This window comes from Cervus elaphus, chromosome 22 (genome assembly GCF_910594005.1).
Source record: "Cervus elaphus chromosome 22, mCerEla1.1, whole genome shotgun sequence".
Lineage (NCBI taxonomy): Eukaryota > Metazoa > Chordata > Mammalia > Artiodactyla > Cervidae > Cervus > Cervus elaphus.
Window position 1 is genome coordinate 58,479,471 of NC_057836.1, and position 23,855 is coordinate 58,503,325.

The window sequence follows — 23,855 nt, forward strand, 5'->3', positions numbered from 1 at the left end:
TGAATGCAGCCTTTACGGTCTTAAACCATACCAACCCTAATGCAACCCAGTCCTGTTGGCTTTGTTATAATCTTCACCCCCCTTCTATGAGGCCATAGGCCTCAATGTCTCTTACCACTTATCTTCAGGCCAGAACCCACCCCCATGCCGATGGGAAGAACGCAAGGTTGGCCTCACAATGAATGAAGTTTGGGGACAGGGACTCTGTTTGGGCACAGTGCCACGTGATAAAACTTCCCTCTGTGCCCGGACTATTAGTAACCTACGCTTATATGGCAAAAATTGGATTGTGCCAGAGGTTGGGGGCTGGTGGATTTGTTCACATACTGGGCTAACCCCATGTTTAAATGTGAAGGTTTTTAACCAGAGTCAAGAATTCTGTGTTCTGGTTGCTGTAATGCCAAAAATCTTATACCACTCTGAAGAGGTTATGTACTCACATTGGGACTGAGAATTGCCAAGACAAAAGAGAGAGCCAATCAGTGCGATCACCATGGCAGCCTTGTTCAGTCTTGGGCTGGCAGGAGCAGGGACAGGAATAGCTTCACTATCTCTGCAAGGCCAAGGGTTTTCTTCCCTACGAGCCGCCATAGATGAAGATATAACTCGCATAGAAGAATCAATCAGCCACTTAGAGAAGTCTCTGACTTCCTTGTCTGAGGTGGTCTTGCAGAATAGGAGAGGATTAGATTTGATTTTTCTCCAACAGGGTGGGGTCTGCGCGGCTCTGGGAAAAGAATGTTGTTTCTATGCAGACCATACAGGAGTGGTAAGAGAATCTATGGCAAAAGTAAGAGAAGGGCTGGCGCAACGGAAGAGGGAACGGGAGGCCCAACAGGGATGGTTTGAGTCTTGGTTTCAACGCTCCTGCTGGCTGACCACCTTAGTTTCCACCCTCCTGGGCCCGCTTATAGTGCTATTATTAACACTCACGTTTGGCCCTTGTATTTTAAACCGGCTAATGTCATTTATTAAAGAACGTCTAAATACCATTCAGATTATGGTATTGAGGCAGCGATATCAGATGGTAGCCCAGGATGAAGAGAAAGATTCCTCTACAGGAACAAGAAGACAGGGGGGAATGTGAGGCTGCCAGGGTTAATACCATGACGGGCGGCCTGGACCTAAGTTTTAGCTTCCCCCGAAATGGTAAGATTCCCTACCCCCATCAGGTAACCTGGAGCCAGCCAATCAATATGCGCCCAGTAAGAACAAAGGGAGAGCTGAAAAGCCCGGCGAAAGTCTGTACCGATAGAATTACTTTGCAAACATGTAACCAATCCGCTTAAGCCAGCTACTAACCGCTTTTGCATATCTTATAAATTTGTGTACCAAGCTTGAGCCAGGGCTTTCTGACCCTGCACCACTGTGATGTTTGTGGCAGAAAGCCCTGGCTCGAGACAGTAATAAACTTCCCTTTTTGCGAGTTGCATTGTCTTGGAAGCCTTCTCTCTCTCCCCGCTCGGGGATTCGGACATCGGGCATAACAGCTATAACAACCTCAAGTACTGAATTAGTGAATCCTGATCCCTGGCTCCCAGGAGAAATGCAGTGGGGTCCCGAGAGCCTCAGACCACAACATTTTCATCAGTCAGTCAGTGGGTAAGCTTGCTTTAGGTGTGTTTTTGTCTAAAGGCACCTGTGCTCCTACAAATACCACACAGCTTCACTCACACTGAACTAACAGCTCACAGCACTTGAACTGTGCTGAGCGAAGGCCCGAGTGAAGCTAACCTATGTACGTCGCCCGTGGGGCACATCACAGCTTTCTCATGGATGGGGACACCAGACATCATTCCAGCATGGGCTTGGAGGACCTTTTAAATAGCGAAATCACCAACAAAATGCATGAAAATGTGAAAAACGTGTCATTAAACAGACCACGAAACCAACACGTGTTCACAGAAAAGCAGCAGAAGCAAGAAGGCTAAGCTCAACCTCAGCTGCTCCACGTAAATTTCCACAGCTCTGGGCACACACAGAGGACCACACGTGTTGATTTGGGGGTAAAAAATACATTCTAGTGAGTAGACAGATTCAGAAACACGAAATCTGCCACTAATGAGGGTTGACTGTGTGTGTGTGTGTGTGTGTGTGTGTGTGTGTGTGTGTGTGTGTGTGTAAAACTTGCACTGAGAAAATGTAAGGACCCAAAGAGAAAGGAAGAGACTTTGGGAAAATATTCGTGGAGGAAGCGGGTCGTGAAGAGATGTGAGAGAAGGGGATATTCCAGGAACCTGATGAGGACAGCTGAGCGGTGAGGTGTGTCTAGGAGCCAAGAGGAAGTGGCTTGGAAGGGTGGTGGGAACCAGGGGAGGAGGAAGTCCGTGCCTCAGCTTGAGAAGTAACCGAGGCACCTCTGCTGGAGAAGGTGAAAAGCAAGTCAACTATGGGAGCTTACTTGAGTTGCTCAACTGCAAATACTAAATAAGAGAGGCCTTTTAAAAGAGATGACAAAATGAGAGTTACTTCCTCAAACACAGGTGTGCAGATGAGAAAAATGTTTCAGAGGAAAGCCTCTGGGGGCATGGGGGAAGGTCTTTGCTGAACACATATTTCACCAGCAGGTAGTAATAACGTGCTCTGTTGGCAAAGCAAGAGAAAATGGGCTCAAAGTCAACCAATAAGAGGCAGAAACACTTTCAAAAGTATGCTTTTGAAAACATGACCCTGTAGACACTTGTCAAATCCCACTCATTCTTTAAAACAAAAGGTGGAAGTACCTGTTCTGATGAAATACCACGGGCTACTTCATTGGAAAAGTATAACTAGACCTGGAATCTCTGAGTCAGGAAAAATTCCAGTGGAGCTGAACTTTGCCATCAGTCACACCTAGAAAAGAAACAGAAGTGACTGAGGGGACAGTGAAGTATGATCTGATCCAGTACTTGTGATATCAACCACGGTTCTTGGCCTTCTCCAATCAATAGAAATTGGCTAAAGGCCAGACAAGAAATTCAGGCAAGGCTTTCGGGCTGGAGGGGTGGCTTAGCTGGTTTGCACACCCCTTAGGTAGTATTGTATGCAGGGGGGACATTCGCACTACCCATATTTTGCACCCTGATCTTCAGAAATGTCTTTGGATCTTTTGCTCCAGAATTTGCCTCAGTTGTGTGCACAGAGTTAATTCTAGTCCCCTACAGTTTCTTTGTATTTTGTGGCTCAAGGAGAGGTATGTGCAGGTGCAAGCTTTGCAGCATTGCAGCAAAGGGTCCCGAGTTCCAGCCTGTCTCACTTGCAAAAAAATCTTTTTCTTGTAACTGGAAAACACCTTCCCCCCATGCCTAATCCATAAGTCGAGGTCCTGGGTTGCCCTAATGACTGATTTTTGGCTTAGTGCAAGGGTCCCACAGGAAGTTTCTGGATAAATGCTGTCCAAACTTAAAAGCAGTACATCAAAACTTAGCTATAATGTGTTCACCAGAGACATGTTCTGGAATTGTCCCAAGAAATATAAGTCCCAGAACTGAAAATCACTCTAATGTGCATCCATAGTAGAATGGATAAGTAAATCATGGTCTGTCCACACGTGTCATACCACACAACAATGAGAATGTACAACAGTGTGGAGGGTCCACAGATACGAGCTGCAGAGTCAGGCTCAAGAGGGCCTCTCCTGCATGTCTCCATTGGCTCAGTGGTAAAGAATATGAGTGCCAATATAGGGGATGCAGGTTTGATCCCTGGGTCAGGAAGATCCCCTGGAGAGGGAAATGGCGACCCACTCCAGTGTTCTTGCCTGGAAAATCCCATGGACAGAGGAGCCTGGCAGTCCCCAGGGTCCCCAAAGAGTCAGACACGACTTCTCAACTAAACTACAAAAGGAAATATAAAGAGCTCAACAGTAGAAGGAATGAGTTCTTGCAGTTCAGGCAGCAGTTACCCCTGGGGAGTGAGATTTATAGAGGCTGGAAGGGAATTTGACCAGGCATCTAGTGGCGGGGCAGGGGCACGGTCTTCAGGCTCTGGGTCTAATCTAGCTGCTGTTTGCACTGGGTGTGTTCAGTTCCAGCTCAGAGGGTAATGTACTTAATTTCTTAATGGAAGTCTAATCGCTTTACAACACTGCTAGTTTCTGCTGTTCAACAACAAGAGCCAACTCTATGTGTGCACACATCCCCTCTCTCTTGGCCCTCCCTCCCGCCCCTGCCCCCTCTCTGGGCCATCACAGGGCACTGAGTTATCCCCTCTCTCTTGGCCCTCCCTCCCTCCCTCCCGCCCCTGCCCCCTCTCTGGGCCATCACAGGGCACTGAGTTATCCCCTCTCTCTTGGCCCTCCCTCCCTCCCTCCCGCCCCTGCCCCCTCTCTGGGCCATCACAGGGCACTGAGTTATCCCCTCTCTCTTGGCCCTCCCTCCCTCCCTCCTGCCCCTGCCCCCTCTCTGGGCCATCACAGGGCACTGAGTTATCCCCTCTCTCTTGGCCCTCCCTCCCTCCCGCCCCTGCCCCCTCTCTGGGCCATCACAGAGCACTGAGTTATTCCCTCTCTCTTGGCCCTCCCTCCCTCCCGCCCCTGCCCCCTCTCTGGGCCATCACAGGGCACTGAGTTATCCCCTCTCTCTTGGCCCTCCCTTCCTCCCGCCCGCCCCTGCCCCCTCTCTGGGCCATCACAGGGCACTGAGTTATCCCCTCTCTCTTGGCCTTCCCTCCCTCCCTCCCGCCCCTGTCCCCTCTCTGGGCCATCACAGGGCACTGAGTTATCCCCTCTCTCTTGGCCCTCCCTCCCTCCCTCCTGCCCCTGCCCCCTCTCTGGGCCATCACAGGGCACTGAGTTATCCCCTCTCTCTTGGCCCTCCCTCCCTCCCGCCCCTGCCCCCTCTCTGGGCCATCACAGAGCACTGAGTTATCCCCTCTCTCTTGGCCCTCCCTCCCTCCCTCCCGCCCCTGCCCCCTCTCTGGGCCATCACAGAGCACTGAGTTATCCCCTCTCTCTTGGCCCTCCCTCTCTCCCTCCCGCCCCTGCCCCCTCTCTGGGCCATCACAGGGCACTGAGTTATCCCCTCTCTCTTGGCCCTCCCTCCCTCCCTCCCGCCCCTGCCCCCTCTCTGGGCCATCACAGGGCACTGAGTTATCCCCTCTCTCTTGGCCCTCCCTCCCTCCCTCCCGCCCCTGTCCCCTCTCTGGGCCATCACAGAGCACTGAGTTATCCCCTCTCTCTTGGCCCTCCCTCCCGCCCGCCCCTGCCCCCTCTCTGGGCCATCACAGGGCACTGAGTTATCCCCTCTCTCTTGGCCCTCCCTCCCTCCCGCCCCTGCCCCCTCTCTGGGCCATCACAGGGCATTGAGTTATCCCCTCTCTCTTGGCCCTCCCTCCCTCCCGCCCCCTACCCCCTCTCTGGGCCATCACAGGGCACTGAGTTATCCCCTCTCTCTTGGCCCTCCCTCCCTCCCTCCCGCCCCTGCCCCCTCTCTGGGCCATCACAGGGCACTGAGTTATCCCCTCTCTCTTGGCCCTCCCTCCCTCCCTCCCGCCCCTGCCCCCTCTCTGGGCCATCACAGGGCACTGAGTTATCCCCTCTCTCTTGGCCCTCCCTCCCTCCCTCCTGCCCCTGCCCCCTCTGGGCCATCACAGGGCACTGAGTTATCCCCTCTCTCTTGGCCCTCCCTCCCTCCCGCCCCTGCCCCCTCTCTGGGCCATCACAGGGCACTGAGTTATCCCCTCTCTCTTGGCCCTCCCTCCCGCCCCTGCCCCCTCTCTGGGCCATCACAGGGCACTGAGTTATCCCCTCTCTCTTGGCCCTCCCTCCCTCCCTCCTGCCCCTGCCCCCTCTGGGCCATCACAGGGCACTGAGTTATCCCCTCTCTCTTGGCCCTCCCTCCCTCCCGCCCCTGCCCCCTCTCTGGGCCATCACAGGGCACTGAGTTATCCCCTCTCTCTTGGCCCTCCCTCCCTCCCGCCCCTGCCCCCTCTCTGGGCCATCACAGGGCACTGAGTTATCCCCTCTCTCTTGGCCCTCCCTCCCTCCCGCCCCTGCCCCCTCTCTGGGCCATCACAGGGCACTGAGTTATCCCCTCTCTCTTGGCCCTCCCTCCCTCCCTCCCGCCCCTGCCCCCTCTCTGGGCCATCACAGGGCACTGAGTTATCCCCTCTCTCTTGGCCCTCCCTCCCTCCCCCCCCCCCCTGCCCCCTCTCTGGGCCATCACAGAGCACTGAGTTATCCCCTCTCTCTTGGCCCTCCCTCCCGCCCGCCCCTGCCCCCTCTCTGGGCCATCACAGGGCACTGAGTTATCCCCTCTCTCTTGGCCCTCCCTCCCTCCCTCCCGCCCCCTACCCCCTCTCTGGGCCATCACAGGGCACTGAGTTATCCCCTCTCTCTTGGCCCTCCCTCCCTCCCTCCCGCCCCTGGCCCCTCTCTGGGCCATCACAGAGCACTGAGTTATCCCCTCTCTCTTGGCCCTCCCTCCCTCCCACCCCTGCCCCCTCTCTGGGCCATCACAGGGCACTGAGTTATCCCCTCTCTCTTGGCCCTCCCTCCCTCCCTCCCGCCCCTGCCCCCTCTCTGGGCCATCACAGAGCACTGAGTTATCCCCTCTCTCTTGGCCCTCCCTCCCTCCCTCCCGCCCCTACCCCCTCTCTGGGCCATCACAGAGCACTGAGTTATCCCCTCTCTCTTGGCCCTCCCTCCCTCCCGCCCCCTACCCCCTCTCTGGGCCATCACAGAGCACTGAGTTATCCCCTCTCTCTTGGCCCTCCCTCCCTCCCCCCCGCCCCCGCCCCCTCTCTGGGCCATCACAGAGCACTGAGTTATCCCCTCTCTCTTGGCCCTCCCTCCCCCCCCCCCCCTCCCCCCTCTCTGGGCCATCACAGGGCACTGAGTTATCCCCTCTCTCTTGGCCCTCCCTCCCTCCCTCCTGCCCCTGCCCCCTCTCTGGGCCATCACAGAGCACTGAGTTATCCCCTCTCTCTTGGCCCTCCCTCCCTCCCTCCTGCCCCTGCCCCCTCTCTGGGCCATCACAGAGCACTGAGTTATCCCCTCTCTCTTGGCCCTCCCTCCCTCCCGCCCCTGCCCCCTCTCTGGGCCATCACAGGGCACTGAGTTATCCCCTCTCTCTTGGCCCTCCCTCCCTCCCTCCCGCCCCTGCCCCCTCTCTGGGCCATCACAGGGCACTGAGTTATCCCCTCTCTCTTGGCCCTCCTCCCTCCCGCCCCTGCCCCCTCTCTGGGCCATCACAGGGCACTGAGTTATCCCCTCTCTCTTGGCCCTCCCTCCCGCCCGCCCCTGCCCCCTCTCTGGGCCATCACAGGGCACTGAGTAGACTCCTTTGTTATACACCAGCTCCCTACTAGCTGTTTATTTTACACCTGAACATACAGTGGATGTATGTCAATGCTGCTCAGAGAATAATACACTTATGATCGGTGTGCTTTTAAGAATGGAGAGTTTGGTTCAAGGAAAGTGTTTTTGGAGTGTTTACCATTAGCAAGAGGGTGGTAAAGCAAATCATTGCTGGTCCCTCACCTAACTCACACAGAGTGGTTCCCGCACCAACAGATCTCAGCCACCACCCCACCTCCCCACAACACCCCCAACACCCCACACTCCCACCTACAGGATGAGAATCTGCATCTCACAAGATTCCCCAGGTGACTCATGTGCACATGACAGGCTCAAAAGATACTCTGGAAGTCAAGGAAGTTCATTTGTTGCAAGCAAACACTCTGCGGGGTGATATCACAGGACAAGGAAGGCCTCAGAGGGCAGGGAGTTCTCTTTGCTCCGGAGTCAACACAGATCAACACCCTGAGTACAAGGATGCCTGGATCCTCAAACGGAATCTCATTCACTCATTCATTTACACAGGTGTTCATCACACCACAAACATGCTCAGAGAGAGAAAATATACCATCTGGGACTTAAGTAGACAGTTGTACGCAAGGTGGGAGGTGCTGTGCTGGGGTGAGGATAGGGTGTGAGGGGAGTGTTGACTGGGGGGTCCAGGGCTGTGAACTCCAAGAGGAGGGGTCTTGCCAAGTTTGATTAACTCTCGAAATGAACTTTCTAGACTTCCAAAGTATCCTTTGAGCCTGTAACATGCACATGAATCACCTGGGGAATCTTGCGAGGTGCAGATTCTCATCCTGTAGGTGGGAGTGGGGGGTGTTGGGGGTGTTGTGGGGAGGTGGGGTGGTGGCTGAGGTCTGTTGCTGCCGGAACCACTCTGTGTGAGTTAGGTGAGTGACCAGCAGAGAGTCTCCAACTCCAGCCCAGGCACAGCTTGACAATCTATCTTGTTCAGGCTGGTCCCTCGGAGGGCACAAGCAGAGAAACAAAAGATGGATCTAGGTGGGAGCCCAGCTCCCTGGTGAGGTTCTCCAGACCCTGCCTGCCAGTCAGCCATGTGAGGGCCCTCCTCTGCCCCCTAGGACTCTTCCTCCTTTCCCTCCAGTCTGGGTCTGGGTGGGAGTCCAGGGGAATCTCTTTCCCTTGAGGAACCAGTCCATCCTAAAGGAAACCAACCCTGAATATTCATTGGAAGGACTGAAGCTGAAGCACCAATACTTTGGCCACTTGATGCAAAGAGCTGACTCAGCGGAAAAGACTTGCTGCTGGGAAAGACTGAGGGCCGAGGAGAAGCAGGCAACAGAGGATGAGACGGTTGGATGGCCTCACCGACTCGATGGACAGGAGTTTGAGCAAATGCTGGGAGATTGTGAAGAACAGGGAAGCCTGTCATGCTGCAGTCCATGGGGTTGCAAAGAGTCTGGACACAACTGAGCAACTGAACAACAGAGGAACAGGTGTATGTGATGCCCTTCACATCCTCCCAGTGTGTGAGAAAATCGAGGAAATGATTTCAGCCACCTTTAGCTCCCCAAAGAAGGGCCCTGCCATGGAGCAATGGAGGGGGGTGGGTTGGAGGTGGAGGGGGCGGGGGCGGGGGTGGGGTAGCGGCCTCCAGCTCCAGGGAGAGCAGCGGTCTCCAGCGAGGCGTGTTTGGCTGGGCTGAAGCGGAGCAGGTGGAGGTGAGGCTGCAAGGCTTCAGCGCTATGGGGCGTCACGGAAACAAAAGTCACGGAAGGCTGTTTCTGGTTCTATTTGCAGATTTGAGTTCTTGTGATAATATATATATTAAAATGTCTACAAATAACCTTTTTGAATAAGTAGAATGTTCACATATATCAAAATTCAAAAGGCTTAACTGGTTACTTGGGCTTCGCTGGTGGCTCAGATGGTAAAGAATCTGGCTGCAATGCAGGAGACCTGGGTTCAATCCCTGGGTTGGAAAGATTCCCTGGAGAAGAGAACAGCTACTCACTCCAGTATTCTGGCCTGGAGAATTCCATGGACAGAGGAGCCTGGCAGGCTCTGTCATCTCCTGGGAACTCGCAGGCTTTGCGGCCATGGGGTTGCAAAGAGTCAGACACGACTGAGAAACTTTCACTTTAAAAGGTTACTTGTTTGAAATACCTACCTCTCACCTCTGTTTTTTAGCCACCTCACTTCCCTTCCTCGTAGCAAACCATGCCATGAGTTTTTTGATCCTTCCAGAATATGAGCAAATTTTATATTTATTCTCCTTCCCCTTTTATATTAAAAGAGGCAGTCATCCATAATCTTATTCTGTCAGACTCCCGGACCACACCCAACCCCTTATTCTTTTCAGTTCTGAACTTTGATTTCAACTGCCCGTGGCCCCTCAGGAACTGCAATCCCGCCTCTGCCTCTTCATGGTCTCTCACACCTCTTGTGTCTGTTCCCTGCTGTCTTCACTAAACCACACCCAGGCCACATCTACCAAAAAGTAGAGAATATCTAAAGCAGACATTGATGGGAACTTGAAGGCTTTTAAGCAGGGTAGTGAGATGATTAGAAAAAAATGCTGCAGCAGAAAATGCAAGATAGAGGGAAGAAAGCCTATCCTGATCACTTTTTTCAAACTTATGTAATAGCTCAAAATAAACTGGTTACAAATGGATGGACAAGGGTAAGTATTTGGGGCAAAACTGAAAAACTCATCCAATGCAAACAAGGTGTCTTGGTAAAGACTGAGTTCCCAGGAGATGACAGAAAACCCAAAATAACTGTCTTAAAGCAGAATTTTATTTCTCTCTCAAGGAAAAGAATCTAGTGCACAGGGGCCTTCCATGATCACCAGAGAACTGGCTCCTTCCAGCCCACACTTCCAACTCTGTCTATGATGCAGCTCCCCCACCTTCAAGAAAGGTTCCAACCTCATGATACAACATGACAAAGTGCCAGCCATCAAGTCTGCATTCCACATAACAGAATTTAAAAAGTGTTTTTTAAAAAGTCTCCGTTAAGGACACTTCCTAAAAGTCATAATTGACAGTTCTGCCAGAACTTAGTTACATGGCCATGACTTCAAAGAAGGCTGGAAAATGCAGTCTTCTGAGAGGCCATGTGTCCATCTAAACATTGAGGGTTTTACTACTTAAAGATGAAAAGAAATATATATATTGGGGAATAGTTAATGTTCTCTATGTGTCAGATGTATAATCTTGAGAGGAAAGAAGCAAGGCAAACTGTTAAGGAGTGTATGTTCTACTCCCAGAATTGTTCTTTCCAATACTTTGGCCACCTGATGCAAAGAGCCGACTCATTGCAACAGACCCTGACCCTGGGAAAGATTGAGGGCGAGAGAAGAGGATGGCAGTGGATGAGATGGTTAGATAGCATCACTGACTCAATGGACATGAGTGTGAGCAAACTCAGGGAGATAGTGAAAGACAGGGAAGCCTGGCATGCTGTAGTGCATGTGGTCCCAATGTAGCAACTTAACAACACCAGGTAGAGGCATAGAGCAGTAGAGCTGAAATACCTACTCTTCACAATGCTCTGTGATTGTATGTGCATTTCTTTGCGTAGAACTTCACGTAAATCATCGTTTTCATCCTTAGTAAAATCTCCCTTGGATGGGAGTTTGGGATTAGCAGAGGCAAACCATTACATGTAAGATGGATACACAACAAAGTCCTACTGTTTAGCACAGGGAACTATATCCAATATCCTGTGACAAATCATAATGGAAAAGAATATGAAAACATATATATATATACACACACACATATGTATGCATATATGTGTGTGTGTGTATACATATAACCGAGTCACTTTGCTGTACAGAAGAAATTAACACAACATTGTTAATCAACTGTCAGTTGTTCAGTTCAGTCGCTCAGTTGTGTCCGACTCTTTGCAACCCCATGAACTGCAGCACACCAGGCCTCCCTGTCCATCACCAACTCCCAGAGTCCACCCAAACCCATGTCCATCAAGTCGGTGATGCCATCCAACCATCTCATCCTCTGTCATCCCCTTTTCCTCCTGCCCTCAATCTTTCCCAGCATTAGGGTCTTTTCAAATGAGTCAGATCTTTGCATCAGGTGGCCAAAGTATTGGAGTTTCAGCTTCAGCATCAGTCCTTCCAAAGAACACCCAGGACTGATCTCCTCTAGGATGGACTGGTTGGATCTCCTTGCAGTCCAAGGGACTCTCAAGAGTCTTCTCCAACACCACAGTTTAAAAGCATCAATTCTTCGGTGCTCAGCTTTCTTTATAGTCCAACTCTCACATCCATACATGACCACTGGAAAAACCATAGCCTTGACTAGATGAACCTTTGTTGGCAAAGTAATGTCTCTGCTTTTTAATATGCTGTCTGGGTTGGTCATAACTTTCCTTCCAAGGAGTAAGCGTCTTTAAATTTCATGGCTGCAGTCACCATCTGCAGTGATTTTGGAGCCCCCCAAAATAAAGTCAGCCACTGTTTCCACTGTTTCTCCATCTATTTGCCATGAAGTGATGGGACCAGATGACCTCAATAAAATAAAAAAATATAAAATTAGGGCTTCCCTGGTGGTTCAGGGGTTAAGAATCTGCCTTGCAATGCAAGCGATACTGATACAATCCCTGATCTGGGAAGACACCACATGCTGCAGAGCAACTAAGCCCAGGTGCCACAATGATTGAGCTTGTGCTTTAGAACCTGAGAGCCACAACTACTGAAGTCTCCTTGCTTACAGCCTGTGCTGTGCAATGAGAGAAGCCACCACAGTGAGAAGCCTGGACACTGCAACGAACAGCAGCCCCTGCTCACGGCAACTGGAGAAAGCGTGCCTGCAGCAGCAAACACCTCCCACAGTCAAAAAATAAAATAACTCTTAAAAAAAAAAATATATATATATATACATATATAATGTAAATCTCCTGTTGCACATACACCTTCATAGTATTCTTATTTTAGAAAAGCAACAGAAAGCTTCATTTAAAAAACTCAATCCACCATTAGATATGAATGACACTCCTATTTGTGAATTGCTATTATTGTACACTTTATATTTGGGTGTCCATGGTATCATAGAAAACAATTCCTATTGTATATTTGTCTTTTGATTAATCTATTAATCTGTTTGAGGGATTCATATGTGGTTGTCTGTGGATATCTCTTCTTGAACACAGAGGCATAAACTCTGTGGGTTCCTGGTGATTAATAATGGAAGATGATGATACTGACATTTTCTTAGTAAAACAAACTATCCTTTCTCCACTAGGAAGATAATCTGATTGTATATTCTTTTGCTAAATCAATTCTAGTGCATCATATTTGTTACCCTAGATTTGCTGACACCAGGAACACTTCTTAGGTCTCAAAATGCATTTGCAAATGCCAATCATGTTATGGATTCTTAGGCTCTATGGAGTTAGGATTTATGCATGTGTAAGGTATTGGATTTCATAGTTTGAAATGAGGTTTCATTTTGTTCTCCTTTGGCTTGCAGGGACCAACACAAAGATACCCTACTGAAAAGCCTATCTGTGGCTGGGGCCAAATTTAATTGCTAGATTATTTTGATACAGAACAGAGAGATGTAGTGCTCTCCAACTGCTCAATTCAGCTTCTCTAGAAATCCTTTCACCTTTAAACATGTTAAAGTTTCCCTCTCTCTAAAGACAAAACGACGTTTTCTCAGCACCTACTCCCATGCTCCTCCCTATTCCTCATTTTCCTTCGCTTCTCACATTGGCCACAGGTCTTGAGAGAGCAGTCTCTGTTCTATTTCCCATCTACTCTTTTTATTGCTCAATTGCTGCTCTCTGTCAGCCACCTTCAACTAAACCACAGAAGTCAACAAAACCACCATCTTCCCACCTCCGTCCCATTGCCAAATTCAAGGAAGACTTTTTACTTCTTATTGTAATGGCCCTCTAGACTGTATTTGACATTGCTGGTTGGCTCTTTTTAGTTTATTTCATGGGTTCCTTTTACTCTAGCACCACCATCCCCCATCTTTTAAAAAATGCAACTTTATTGAAGTATAATTGACAAATAAAATGTTAAGATATTGAAAGTGTGCGCATGGTGATTTGGTATACATATACACTGTGAAAGGATTCCTCCCATCCTCTAGCTTTTGTTCTTAAATTCTAGCACGCTCCAAACCTCCCAGCTGTTTTCACTGCTCTTTTTGCACATGATCCCTGGGCTGAGTTTACTCACTGTCATAGTTTCACTCACCACATGATGAGACTCTCATATCTACCTGAACCTTCCCCAGAATGTTTCAAGGATGTCTCCACTCTGACTCCCATACATTCTCAAACTCCATTTGTCCCAAGTTCAACTTAGATCTTTCCCACCTAAGTCTCTCCTTTTCACATAGTCTCTTCTGGTTAATGACTACCCAACCGCTGAAGCCAAGAATCTGACAAATCATCTTAGCCTCCTTCTTAATGTGACACCACTTATCTCTTAAGTATTCCTCCCATTCTTTCCCCTCTATCTCTACTAATTAGATACCTATGTCAGGCCCCCAGTATCTTCTTCCTGGACTATTTATTTTAGCAGTGGAAGTGAAGTGAAAGTCACTCAGTGGTGTCCCACGTTTTGGGATCCCATGGACTGTGGCCCCCCAGGCTCCTCTGTCCATTGAATTCTCCAGGCAAGAATACTGGAGTGGGTTGCCACGCCCTTCTCCAGGGGATCTTCCCAACTCAGGGATTGAACCCAGGTCTCCTACATTGAGGGCAGATTCTTTTACCATCTGAGCCACCAGGGAAGCCTGGTAGTTTCCAAATCTCCTGACACTGGTTTTGATACTTCATACCCATTTTCTGGGGTTTCCCTGGTGGCTCTGACTGTAAGGACTCTACCCGAAATGCAGGAGGTTCAGATTCGATCCCTGGGTAGGGAAGATCCCCTGTCAAAGGGCACGGGCAACGCACTCCAGTATTCTTACCTGGAGAATCCCATGGACAGAGGAGTCTGAAGGCTACAGTCCATGGGGCCGTAAAGAGTCAGATAGGACACTAACACACACAGTCATTCTCTGAATGCTACCAGTGTTCCTTTAATAACATGAGTCTGACCATGTAATTCCCTTGCTTAAACTTTTTCTATGAGTACCCAGTTCATGCATTCAAGGTTAAAGGTCCAGCTGTTTAAAGTCCGTTGAGACACATTCTTCTCCAATTTTGCCAGTTTCAACTCTGAGGTTCCATTTTTCAGGCAAGTCATCCTTCAACCTCTCCTCACGTCCAGTATGCCCCAGCTCTGCATCCCCCTTGCGCCCACTGCTATCATAGAATTCTCATTACAGTATACTGAGGTAATAGTTCTAAGTTTCTAAGATGAGAATGTGGTTTATTTTCGTTTTGATCTCTAGGGCCTGGAAATGTACATACTGGGTTGCCAGCATGGAAAGCAGACACAAAACGGTTTTAAAATATAAACCTTGATGTTGACTCTTTTACAGTAGCTTTTGAAATGCTTGCATGAACCCTGCAAGGGGAAAAAAAAAAAAAAAAAAACCTCACTGCCTCCCCGTCGGGGAATCGAACCCCGGTCTCCCGCGTGACAGGCGGGGATACTCACCACTATACTAACGAGGAATTGCACGGGAAACGATCTTCCGACAGTTCTCTTATCTCTTTTGACCCCGCCCCTCTCACACCCCACAATCGTCAATAGGCCTGACATTTCTTCCACTGCTATTGCAACTTTCATCGAAGTTGAATGGAACTAAAATAAAAGCGTTCACTTATTTCCATCTGCTTACCCTTCCTCTAACTTCCATTCCCCTCCTTTCCCCCCACTCTCACTTTGGGAGCAATATCGATCCACTTCTACACCCCTCGACACACACACACACACACACACACACTCCCAGAGAGCAAAGCGCACGCCTTGTCGCACTGCACCATGGGACTTGTAGTTCCATCAATGCCGCACCGTACTCTTTGCTGACTTCAAAGAACTTCCTTTCCCGGCGGACGCCGCGAACTCCTCCCCCTCTCTTTACCTCACACCTCCCTTCTCTCGCGCTCAGCGGAGTAGTCTGCTTGCTGAGAGCTGGGGTGCAGGTCGTGTGCATCGGGACTCCTCACAGCCATGCCCGAGGTAGTGGATACGTGCTCCTTGGCCTCCCCGGCGTCCGTCTGCCAGACCAAGCACCTGCACCTGCGTTGCAGCATCGACTTTGCTCGCCGGGTACTGACCGGGACCGCCGCGCTCACCGTGCAGTCCCAGGAGGACAATCTGCGCAGCCTGGTACGGTGGGACCTGCTCCCGGGTGCCCGCCTCTCCCGGGCCACCCGTCCTCCGTCTCTCACCCCGCTTCGGCCCCTTCCCGGTGCCGGCCCCGCGTGCGTCGCGCATCCGTAGGCGCTCCTCCGCAGCCCACAGCCCTGTTCTGCAGCTCATCTTCAGCCTCCGCTCATTTCTCAGTGTCCCCGTCTTCAGCCCCTCACGCATCCCATATCGATGCCTCCCAACCCAACTGGAGTCTCTGCATTCCTTCTTTACCCACTATATATACCTGCCTTCTCCTCCACTCCTTTCCCCAAAGCCTCCTTCGCAGTTCCTGGACACATCCTGGTGCCCATTCCACGCCCCGCTCCTCACCCAGCGCTTAAGTTTCGTCTTGGCAGGAATTCTCCTTTCCCCGCTAATCCTAGCTCCCAGCGCTAAAGCCGCCCCCTGTGGTCGCCCCATTTCCTCGGCCTGCCGCCCAGAACTCCCTCCTCAGGCCCCAGAATTCTCCCAGTCCCCGGCACAATTTGCTCAGTCCACACTCTCAGCTAAGTCTCAGGCCCTCTGTCCTGCGGGTTCTCAGCCCCACCTCTCCCTCCCAGGCCCCTTTATTTCAACCTGCGGGTCTATAGGATGTGACCGACCACCATCTCCCTGCCAGTTCTAAAACCCCTCAGAATCCCGAGCCCTGCTGTAATATTTTCAGTCTCCGGATTCATGGTTCTTCCTACCTTTGCTTCTTATCACTCTTCTCTGAGAAAAATTTAAGGAGGGGGGGACATTCAAGCTTTATAAGGATGTCTCAATACAATTGATTAATAGTTGGTTCCCAGCAGCAAGTAATATTGCACTTTCTTAGAAAATAAGGACTTCTCCAAGCTCTCTAGCCACCAGAATGATGAAAAATGTGTTTAGCTTTGTGGAGTGTTATTATTTTATCTGTACAGCATAGTCTATTTTCAGTGTTCTTAGTCAAGCTGTCTGATAGTATTTGAATTTCCAAGATAAGGATTTTTACAAATAAAAAGAACAAGAAAACTAGCCACATATATTGCATAGTGTGGTGTTAGCTACTACAACCCAGCAATAAGCAACAGAGAAGGTATGTTGTAAGCTTGATAGGGGGAAATCAGTGGAATCCACTGATTGGGCATATTAGTAAGTTTAGATAAGAGTTGGTGGCTTTTATGACTTTCGCCTGCTTGAGTAATAGACCTGTACTTTGAGTTCATTGATATGAACCAATAAAGCACCTAACTTTCTTACTTTGTTACTTACCATTTTCCTAGACTAATTCTGGTTTGAAAAATCGGTGGACTCCTCTATGTATTGATTTGTAGTCCCCAGAAGTACTATAAGGAAATAAATAAATCAAAGTACTATAAGCAAGATCACAACTATTTCCTTATAGGCTGCACTTTGTCTGCTTGAAATACCAGGCTATCATTTATTATTGCAGACAGCTTTGCCCAGGCAGGATCGGCTGAACTGAAGTCCTCTTTGAATGCAATCTCTCCTTTTAGTAAAAGAATGAATTTTGATAGTTTGCCACTGCTTAATATGACCTTGCAATCCTATTTATAAAAATTAAACCTTTACCTCTGTTCCATGAGTAAGCTAGAGTTAGGATGCTTAAATTTTACATCTGTTCAAATAGATGGAAAAAAATAAAATAAAATAAAAGTTGACTACAGTAAAAAACAAAGTTCCAGTCTAAAAACCTGCTTGTTTTTTTGCATTCTGCAAATCTCAAGAGAAGATTTTTAAATTGCTAATTCCAACTAGCCAACTATCCAGTTTCCTTTGTTTTTCCTTCTTATTTCTTTTTTGATCAATTGCTTATTAACATTTATCAGTGAAATTTGAAGGGGAATTTCTTAAGTAATTTGGGAGTGCTAGCTGAGGTTAGGATTTGAGATACACAGCTTAAACATTGCATTTCCTGTTTTCTCTTGGTCCAGGACTTGTTTCGTGCATTAATTGGCACCTACAGTTTCTCTGGCACTGTGTTAAACCCTGGGAATGCCAGCCTAAGTAACATTCTTTTTCTTTTGAAGAGCCCTCAGTCTAATGGATAAAACAAATCCTTGTAATGTGGCACAGTCAGTGCTGTTGGGGAGCTGGGCCAGCTGCTGTAACAAACACAGAGGATACAGAAAAGGTTTCACAGAAAAATAGTTAAAACAGTCTTCTGATTCAGAACAGATTTGAAAAGTTTAGGGAATACAGAAAATAGAATATGTTCCACTGGGAAATGACCCAAATGATTCACCCTTATGGTTATAGTGAAGTGAAAGTCACTCAGTCATGTTTGGCTCTTTGTGACCCTATGGACTATATAGTCCATGGGATTCTCCAGGCCAGAATACTGGAGTGGATATCCTTTCCCTTCTCCAGGGGATCTTCCCAACTCAGGGATCAAACCCAGGTCTCCCATATTGCAGGCGGATTCTTTACCAGCTGAGCCATCAGGGAAACCGTTATGGTTATAAAAGTACTGTAAACATAAGTAGTTCATATACATAATATACTCCCATTCAGTTTTTACAACAAATCAGATATTCAGAAACAAGTACTGGAATATGAGCAGAGGAGTACCTTTATTGTTCTTAAGCTATAAAATCCAGTATTTCTGAATATGCAAGAGCGGGAAGATAATTCAATTTAGAGTAAGGGCAACCACTGAGGGACTCCCCAAAAAGAGAGAGTACTCCAAAATAATAATTGCCCATTGGAAGGAAAACTGATGGTACTCATAATAAATTTGGCTGCTCTTAAAAAACAAAGAAAAAGAAAGAGAAAAGATAATAAAACCAGGATGGAAATTTCTTCCCAGCCAAAAACACTTGACTCTAGATAAGAATAAAATTGTTGAAATTTCCTCAACTTATCACCCAGTTAACTGATCCAAAAAAGAGGTGACTGGAAAGTGACTGTTTCTTGGCAGTCTAATTTCCCATGCTATTCTAGGCCAGATTTCAAGGGAAAGATGTCAGAGGTAGGAAGGTTAGATAGTGAGCAGTTCTGAAAGTCCAGGACCTGACCTAGGGTGGTGGTAGGAAGAAAAAAAAAAAGTATGAGGACAGTGTGAATGAAAAATTTGTTAATTGGCTATGCAGGATTGGGGAGTGGGACCAATTGTGGATTATTTGAATGTTTCGAACCTTAGGTAAGTTGAGGAGTTCCATCAGCGGAATAGAGAGAGAGCAAACTTAGGGTACAGAAGGGTGGCTTTGTTTTTAAAATCTTCAGAAGCCTATTGAATATGAGATGCTATTTCCCCTGGAAATGTTAACCAGGCAGTTAGAAATACCTGCTGAAGTCCTGGGGAGGAGAGGCAGCTGCGAAAGATGGGTAGTCACCTGCACAGGGGTTCCAGGTGAAGATGTGAGAATGAGCAAGAACTAGGGATTGAAGAATATGGTAAGTAAACTGAAAGCCCAAGGCTAGTGCATGGGGACATATCTAGATTTTGTAGTTAGAAAGGAGGGGGAGGAAAAAAGCATTAGACAAAGAGGAGAATCATTGATGTGTGGAGTCAAAGCAGCTAAGGAAAGGGCTTCAAACAGATGGTACGGTCCACTGGGGCCATTAGCAGCAGAGGTCCAGGTTACTGAACAGAAAAGACCTGTTGACCAGGACTGCCCTTTCTGTGGCACAAAAACTAGAAGTCAGATTGAAGAGGAGAAAGGGAGGATAGATTGATGAGGAAGTGGAAACAGCAGCCATAGATAACCCTTGGAGTTTAAGGAAGGAAGGAGAAAAGTAGAATAGTTATCAGAGGCGGCAGAAGGATTGAGTGAAGTTTTAAAATTAATATAGGAAAAAAAAATTTAATATGGGAATCTGGTTTAAGTTGTTTGGAAACAGGCTTGTGGCATAGGAAGGTTCTAGATATTAGAACAAGAGGTTAGTTGAGAGATAATGAAAAGGTATGGGTTCTAGGGCTTAGACAGAGGAATATTGGGATGGAAAATCCTCAGACACTTGTTGCCACTCCCTTCCTGCCCAAAGCAGGTAATCTGCCTGGCAAGTAGATATGCACTCCCAATCTCCCAGTAACAGGGGTCCCCAACTTCTGGGGCCTGATAATCTGAGGTGGAGCTGATGTAATAATAATAAAGTACACAATAAATGTAATGTACATGAATCATCCTGAAACCATCCCCCCAACCCCCCTGGTTCATGGAAAAATTGTCTTCTGTGACACCAGTCCCTGGTGCCAGGAAGGTTGGGGACCACTGCTCTGTAGGGCCATTTGGTCAGAGTTGCCGTAACCAGGTTGGACTTTCTAGATACACATCTAGTGATACAGTCTAGTGTGATACAGTCTAGTGATAACGTCTAGTGTACACATCTCTAGTTGTACGTCTAGTGATGTACAGTCTGCTTATTTGCCTAATAAGCACCAAGATTTGTTTTAATTTTGGGGTCTATGAAAGTAGTACAGAGCAGTAGGACTATATGAATTCTAGGAAGAAATACAAGGTAATATATATTGAGGAGTCATGATGAAAGAACAAGTTATAGATAAGCTTTTTCAAAGTATAGAAGTTAAGTTTTAGGAGATAGAAGCAAAGGCATTTTCATTTAGATCTGACTTTTACTTAATGCCAGGGCTTCCCTGGTAGCTCAGACGGTAGAGGGGAAGTTTAGAGAACGTGGATTGGGACCTATGCTAACTGTCAACTCCTTTATTTCCTATCTTACACTCTGTATCTTACTGTTTTAAAGAAACTAGTTCTAAACTGAAATTGTAGTAAGATTGTAACTAACATTTAGTTTTTTCCAGTGCATAAAACAATTTTCTCATCATCTAAAAATACTGATTTATTTCTAGATTCTGGATACAAAGGACCTCACAATAGAAAAAGTGGTTATCAATGGACAAGAAGTCAAATATACTCTTGGAGAAAGACAAAGTTACAAAGGATCACCAATGGAAATCTCTCTTCCTATTGCTCTGTGCAAGTATGGATATTATCATCTTTCTCTTTTATGGCCAAATAAGGGGAATATATATTTTCATTTTAGTTTTTTATTTCATTTCATATTTTTAGTTTGTGTGTATGTAGTAATTGGTACACTCCTCCTACCAATCTCCTGTTCAGATCGAAGCTTATAGTGAAAATTATATATTCCTAAGTTACTAAAGAAATTCACTGTATAAAATACTCAAAAATAGGACTTGATAACTGTTACTTCTTCACTCATCATGTCAGTAATACCTAGAGTGATGGTGGGAATGCCTTAAGGAAGCATTTCAGGGTCACCTGGGAAGCTCTTACAAGCTGTGTGTTTTTCATCTCCTCGCCAGAGGCTGTCCAGTTTTATTAATGGAATAACAATGACAAACACACAACCATTTCTGTGTACTAATCTTGGGATAAGTGCTGTAGATGTATTCTTTCTTCTCATCCCTATAGTAACCCTTTGTGGCATGATCTACATTTTACAAAGTGTTACTCTAAGGATTTGGGCTTCCCAGGTGGCCCTACTGGTAAGGAACCTGCCTGCTAATGCAGGAGATGTAAGAGATGCAGGTTCAATCCCTGGGATGAAAAGATCCCCTGGAGGAGGGCATGGCCACCCACTCCAGTATTCTTGCTTGGAGAATCCCATGGACAGAGGAGCCTGGTGGGCTATACACAAAGGGACATGACTGAAGTAACTTAGCTTGAATGCACTGTAAGGATTAAAGAGTACATCTGTAGCGCTTGTCCCAAGATTAGATGAGTGTGTAGAAATGGCTATGTGTTTGTCATTGTTATTCGATTAACACAAGTGACAAATGAGGAAAGGGAACCTCAGAGAGAGAAGGTAACTTGTTCAAGAAAGTTAGCCAGAGCTGTCCTATTGGGAGTATATCCCACTCCTTGGTATGTTGGGGAGGGAATAAATGGTGGCAAACCATTGGCCTAGAACAAAGTCAATCTACTCCCACCTTGCAGCAGCCAGTGTTCTCTTATCTTCTCTTCCCATTTAAGAAAAAGAAAGGAAACGCATGTAATTTGTGAGGTATGTCATTAACCATATTCCGCAGATGAAGCAGCTGTGGCATAGGAAGGTCAGATAATTTGCTGGAGTTCACAGCACAGCCAAGTTCACAGTCAGTGGCAGAGTCAGGACTCAAGCTCAGCCTCTGGTCTCCAGGGCTCTTGCTGTTTCCTTGTTAACAATGCTGTTCAAGCTATCTGGGTGAAGGACCCAGTTTTTGTTAGTTCCAGTCCACCACCGGCTAATACTTTTGTAAAATGCAATAAAAACTAGTTACTAGGATGAAGAGATTAAATACAAACACATATGGCCTTATCATAGGTTTAACAGACATGAACGTTCACTCTCGAGTTCTTGCCTTAACTCTTCGGGTCACAGTTTGCAAGCTAGCATGGCCAGTGTGGTGCTCTGCCACCCCTGCAGTGGGCATCAGCATTCCAAAGTCATTTCTTCTGCCTCCCCACCACTGTAAAAGCTTTCCTGGTGTCACAGAAAAAAGCTGGGGTGTTCACCTAATATCAGTTCCTCTTACATCTTCATAAGCAGTTACCATGTAGGAAAAAAGACTCACAGGCTGACATTCAGGTAAGAACATGCAAGGCAAACATTCCTAGAACTTACTCTCAAGCAGTATCGAGACCTCATAAAATTCTGTTTATATTATTTGGTGTATATCATGTTATTTATGTATTATGAATTAAAGTTTTAGTTAGATTGAATTGTATACTACTAATGTATTTGTTCCTCTCATACAGAAATCAAGAAATTGTTATAGAGATTTCTTTCGAGACATCTCCAAAATCTTCTGCTCTTCAGTGGCTCACTCCTGAACAAACTTCTGGCAAAGAGCACCCCTATCTCTTCAGTCAGTGCCAGGTAAAAAGGGCTTGGGATGGTTTATTATTCCCAGCTCATGCAACTGAATGAAGCAAAGTGGACAGTGGTCTTACGGATACTGGGGTCTTACCTAAGATAGTATTTTATCTTATAAAGACCACACATTTTCATTTATATCTCTCACCATTAATACATTCATATATTACTTTTAAAAAGAAACTTCCTTTCATTTGAAACATGTCTACCTAGACTGGACTATCTAGGTCATATTTATTAATATATTCACATCCTCAGCACCTACCATAGAACTTGGCATAGAGTGGGCACTCAATAAATGGTCTTAAAATGAAAGGAAAACACTGTTAAACAAAATATGTACTGGTTATGAAAACTGCTTAACAATAAAGGGAAGGATCAGATTTCCCATTCCTCTCCAGACACTATTGTCCAGAGATAACAACTGAGTTGGTCTGTAGCCTCCAGATTTTTCTTACACGTTTACAAATGTATACATTATGTATATATATTAATGTACCTTTAAGATGATATGATTTAGACTACATCTGTTTTCTGTTTAAAAACTAAAAATAACATAATTGGAGATAGTCTGTCACAAGAGTAATAAGTGTCAAACTTCTGAAAGAAACAAAACTAATTCTTTTAGCAATCAAATAGTTTACAATTAAAAGGATTTACTTCGTTAAACATTGACTTTATTTCCAAGCATTGTGTAAGGTACTTTGCATATTTAATCCTTTAAATATTCCTCTGTGTAAGACACTATGGTAGGCTCACATTTGAAAACAAGTCTATCAGAAAGGAGGCAATGCTGGCAATGTTTACTTTTTATTGCCAGTTGAAGTTTTGTTTTTTGTCTAAGAGACCCTTAGTTCACTAATCTGGAAGAGATACCATGTTCTAGGCAAGAATGTACCAATTATACACTCCATTTCTTATCTGATTTTTGTCAGTAATTATTATGGAATGTCTGTAAACTAAAGTTAGCAAGAAATGCAAGATCTGTGAGTCACAAGAATGTGAATTTTGAACGTTTTATTCCATTTCTTATTGGAAGCAGTTTTTGAAATGGAGGAAAGCGATTTCAGTTAAATTACTGCAGTTGATAGGAAGCACATAGACATGATTTTGTTCGATGAGTTTGCTTATAGCTGTTCTCTATGCATATTTTCCTGGGTTTGGTCTTATCCAGTGACATACATATAAACCTCACCCCTGGCATTGCGAAGTCACATAACCAGGGACCTTTAAGGAACCCTAAATGCATGGTCTTAGAACCTTGTTTGGGGAGAGGAGACTATCTGGTTCTTCTAGTTCTGCTTAATCCAACTAGAGGTGAGGTCACTTGGACTCCTATATCTTTGGAGAATCTATTAGATCTGAAGTGGAAAGAGCTGGTGTCTGGAGAATAGAAGGAAGTTTGCAGAGGTGTGAAGTGTGTCTGGGATTTATAACAACCTCAGAGAGAGAGGTGGGTGTCAGTGTTCCTTCAAGCTCAGTGAAGTTGGGTTC

The 23,855-nt window shown here is 46.8% G+C and overlaps 1 protein-coding gene and 1 non-coding gene across 2 annotated transcripts in view; one reads left to right on the forward strand and one right to left on the reverse strand.

Moving 5' to 3' along the window:
• Positions 1–14,779: 14,779 nt before the first annotated feature.
• TRNAD-GUC lies at positions 14,780–14,851 on the reverse strand. Its single transcript has one exon. It is a non-coding gene; the product is annotated as a tRNA-Asp (tRNA).
• Positions 14,852–15,264: 413 nt separating this feature from the next.
• LTA4H (leukotriene A4 hydrolase) overlaps positions 15,265–23,855 on the forward strand; it is a 32,715-nt gene continuing 24,124 nt past the window's right edge. Inside the window, exons 1-3 of the mRNA XM_043881551.1 lie at positions 15,265–15,509; positions 20,332–20,462; positions 22,244–22,364. Of these exons, the coding sequence (XP_043737486.1) occupies positions 15,351–15,509; positions 20,332–20,462; positions 22,244–22,364 (411 nt within the window). The 5' untranslated portion in view covers positions 15,265–15,350. The remainder of the gene's footprint in view (positions 15,510–20,331; positions 20,463–22,243; positions 22,365–23,855) is intronic.